The sequence below is a fragment of the Haliotis rufescens genome, unplaced genomic scaffold, assembly GCF_023055435.1.
Source record: "Haliotis rufescens isolate VD_foot unplaced genomic scaffold, xgHalRufe1.0.p SCAF_3, whole genome shotgun sequence".
Classification (NCBI taxonomy): Eukaryota; Metazoa; Mollusca; class Gastropoda; order Lepetellida; family Haliotidae; genus Haliotis; species Haliotis rufescens.
The window spans coordinates 29,535,894-29,540,152 of NW_025964001.1; the positions used below are offsets into that span (position 1 = coordinate 29,535,894).

The window sequence follows — 4,259 nt, forward strand, 5'->3', positions numbered from 1 at the left end:
AAATGCATGGGTAAAATACCCACAACACCAATAGCTTATCTGGAGCTCTGTTTTAGAATCTCTCTTACATCATTTCCATTTATTGATTTCAAAAACTACTGTTACCATAGCAGGACGATAGCTTCATAAGTGTTTGTATGCATGTTTGAAATGTGTCAACACTTAACCGGAAGATGTAATCAACACAATGAAATCAAACCCTAATCTGGATGAACATGACTAACTTTTGTTCCTGTACAACAGATTTGTCATGCGAATCTCTCAAGTCAAGAAAAGAAATACTTCCTTATACCATATCATGCTGATGATACTGTTAATATCAGACTGGTGACAAGAGGGTTTGTACACTAATAAAATATCTATCACTAGTATCAGTCTAGTGCTTAATCATGTTTGTTTCAGAAATCAATCAAAAGACAAAGTAAACTCTCTGTTGGGAGTACTTGAACATTAATTTTGTTCAGGAGATTTCATAGAACACTCATATCATTAGGTCATTGACCTATACATAAATAACAAGCATACCGACTCCGAGCTGACCAGACATTGTTTTATGCCCTAGTGCCGAGCACCAGTCAGGGTAACAACCATCAGAGCTCCAGATAAGCTGCGTATCTGCGTGAAATACGCATCAGAAATGCAGAAATACACAGTAAAATATCATCCAAGCGTATCAAATACGCAACGAACATTACAGATACGCTACAAAAATAAAACTTGTGCGTATCATCAAAATATTGTGAAGTAACCCTGCGTATTCGATTAGCAAATCAGCAACTTATTTTGAAAATATAAACAGGCATTCCGTCAACCTTGCCAAACTCCACAATGACAGTTACATCATGATCATTTTCCATCACACTTTCTTGTGGAAGTATCGTGGTATTTTTGAGTCTTATAAAGCTCTCGAACCCGCACGACACCAGTTTGCAGGGACTAGATGAATAGTGTTTTAAATATTTGACTTAAATACCCACATGTGTAAAAACTAGTGGGTAACAGAAATTTGAATACGCAGATAGAATTACTGATACCAAATGATTTTAAAATGCATGGGTAAAATACCCACAACACCAAAAGCTTATCTGGAGCTCTGAACCATGGACACCAGTTTGCGTTATGGTGTTTTCTAGGGGTGAAACGATACAGCAAGGTCAAGATACATTGGTCACGATAAGATATGTATTGTGATACCCATATTTACCTCAAATCACATAATAAATATTTCAGAGCAGGTTCAAAAGGAAAAGCTAACTGACACATGTTCGTAGCGGCTATTTTCAATAGTAAACTTGAAATGCTAATTACAACACATTTTGCTATATCTGACTGACAAAAATGCCAGAGATCATTAAACAAGTAGAAAGTAATATATTTTCAGCAAGTGTATTGTCTTGTATTGATACAAAAGGAAAAAAAGTATCGTGTATCGTATCGTCACATGAAAACACACAATCCACCGGTGCATCGATGTATATCGTGTCACCCCTAGTGTTTTCTTCATGCAAGTTACTTACTATCTGTATTATACAGGCAAAGTCAACAGGAAGGAAAACTGTCATTTCAAGCAAGTGTGTCGTCGTTTGATGTGAATCTACTGACAGTCTAGACGGGATTGTTCCTTATATACCCTCATATATGCTTAACTAGGAACAGCAGATTTCCTATGGCACAGATAGTATTTGATGTAAGACATTAAAGTAAATGAGCAACGAAACTACCCTAATTCATTTTCCCTGTGTGGAAATTACCATTGACGTAATAGTTTAATGCCAATCTCATTAAAATCAGATCTTAGTTTTCGCTATTGCTAAACATGCTAAACAGAGATCTGAGGACATCCCATTATGGGTCACGTCAGAATGACCTTTCATCCGACCAATCAAAGCATCGCTTACCAGATCATGAGAGTGACAGTCGGAATGTGTTTTCTAATCATGCAACCTCGAAAACATTAACACGGGGTATTCCGAATGACAGTTACGACCCGTATGACTGATTCCGTCAAAATTATCGTCTATCTCTCGATTCAGTGGGATAAACATTTGAACCAAGGAGGCATTGCACAGTACATGGGAAGCACTGCCATACAATCGCAGCCATATATTAGACATTTCGGAATCTTCGTGTGTTCAATTTTTCAAAATTTTAATCAAGAACTGTGGCAACATATTTTTCAAGCGTTGTCTAAAATGGAAGTCGCCAGGTTGAAACGAGTGCCGTAAAGCTCGAGAAAGCTGCTTTCTAATTGGTTGATGTCGACTTCTTGTTAATCATTTCAGTGGTCGGTCAAATTCCTCGAAAGGTCGTTCTGACGTGACCCATAAAGGGATGACCTCAGATCTTTGTTTAGCGGCATCGAAAACTTAGATCTGATTTCAATGAGATTGAGTTTAATGCAGAATCTCTTTGATCTATAACAGTTTACTCTTCTCACGACTGTAGACATAACATATCACTCACCTATGGACATAAAGTATTTATCATGTTTATCTCATCTATGGACACAACATATTTATCTCAAAATAAGAAATAGGGGGCTCTTATTAGAATATTATGTTGGTGAAAAAAACAGAGTTGAAAGATAAATTTCGTGGTTTATAGTGACAGCCTGAAATGTTTATGTACGACAGATATATTTTTCCAGAATTTAATTGCCCATAATTAAGGGTGCATATAACACACTAGTGTGTATTATATGCGAATAAATAAGTCTTGTGTACATTGAAGAGGTGCTAATTGGGATTGTTCTCTAGACAATACATCAGCAAATATCGCCATGGGCGCTTATTAGAGCGGGGCGCTTATTACGTTGAATACGGTAAATGATGACAATCCAAGCAGAATTGGAAATACATTGGTGTCATTTGTTGAAGAATAAGTTATTTATATATGGATACATCAAAACTTGTGCAAAAAATCTTTCACCTTCACTTGTTCTAAACTGTGCAAATTAAAACACACTCCCTATTTTACAAACAAAACTACATCAGCACATCATGTCTGTTTCTAATTTACCATAAACTGGTATAGAGTATTTCCTTGCCTGTAAATTATGTATTTACTTTTGTCAAATGCCAACAATGGGCTAATTCATTACACAGATGGAAGGAAGGTTTGGCAGCTATATAATCACTGGACCCCGAAGCTGTTTAGATAGCACTGCATGTGGGAGAAGACACCTGCACTGTGGTAACCTAGTGGTCAATAGTGCATGAATACACAACCATTAGACCCTTACTTCTTGTCAAAGAGTGAAGGCATAATGTGATGTATAGGCCATGCATGCACTATTTCTAACAAAGTAATTGTAAACATGCAGAATAACTACCATTGACATTGTCTCTTTGATATTAGGGTATATCAACATATTGAACAGGAACATAAAACTAGTTAAATTATATAAAATTAGCAATAGGAAATAAGCTCATCAGTAATGAATGTAATAATTGGTGGACCAGTGCAAGTTTAGTATCTGCCATTGCCAGATGAGTGTACTGGTGATCCCCAAATCAAAGGTAAATACTATTTTCACATCTAATGCTGCCTTAGCCATGTTAGCAAAAAGATCAACCAGTCTCTCACAAATACAAGATTGAAAATGATGGCAAATATTGTTGAGAAATTACATGGTCTACCTTAATTCACAAAGAATGAGTCCTTTGGGAACAGATCGTTATTACAAATGAGGCATAGCATAGTTCAATAGGAGAGAGAGGCTATATATTATTGTTCTTTATTGCTCTTTACAGTTGTAACCATCCATTCTTTTCATGCTCTTTCAGCGATTCGTTTCCAATTGAAGAATGGGGTCGATAACCATAGTCTATTAACCGGCTGATAACAACCGCCCACAACGCAAACATTAGCAGCAAGATTATGCCAAGAATGATATATATATGGTCAGTACCTGGGTTATATCGTTGACTATATGAGTATTAATGTTAACCCGGTAGTGACGATATCTTGTCAAGTTTTGCTTTGCAAGCCCCTGTGCAACACCTACAACAAGATTAGTCTTCTGACAGAAAATGAGCTTCATACTCGTGTAATCGTTGTTCCTACATATTGCCTGACACCATGTCTGTTTGGTACACAAGTAAAATACTTCAACTCACGCAAATGTGTGCTGACTAGTGTCGGTATCGATACAGCCTCTTTTCCTTCAAAACAAGCGCCACTACGTGGAGATAAAACGCGCCTGCCGATTGGCCCAAAAAATACACATATCCAATCATAAGTCACATTGCATAGATGGA

General features: G+C 36.9%; 1 protein-coding gene across 2 annotated transcripts in view; it reads right to left on the reverse strand.

Annotated features, from left to right (window-relative positions):
• The window catches only part of LOC124145488 (serine/threonine-protein kinase VRK1-like), a 28,172-nt gene extending 23,922 nt beyond the window's left edge, over positions 1-4,250 (reverse strand). The window contains exon 1 of one of the 2 annotated variants that reach the window (XM_046515283.2): positions 4,119-4,250. Coding sequence is in view for 1 of the 2 variants with exons in the window: in XM_046515269.2 (XP_046371225.2) it covers positions 3,911-4,042 (132 nt within the window). In the remaining variant the exon portion in view is untranslated. Of the gene's footprint in view, positions 1-3,910; positions 4,083-4,118 lie in introns of those variants that run through there. The other variant, XM_046515269.2, reaches the window with a different exon arrangement.
• Positions 4,251-4,259: the final 9 nt, after the last annotated feature.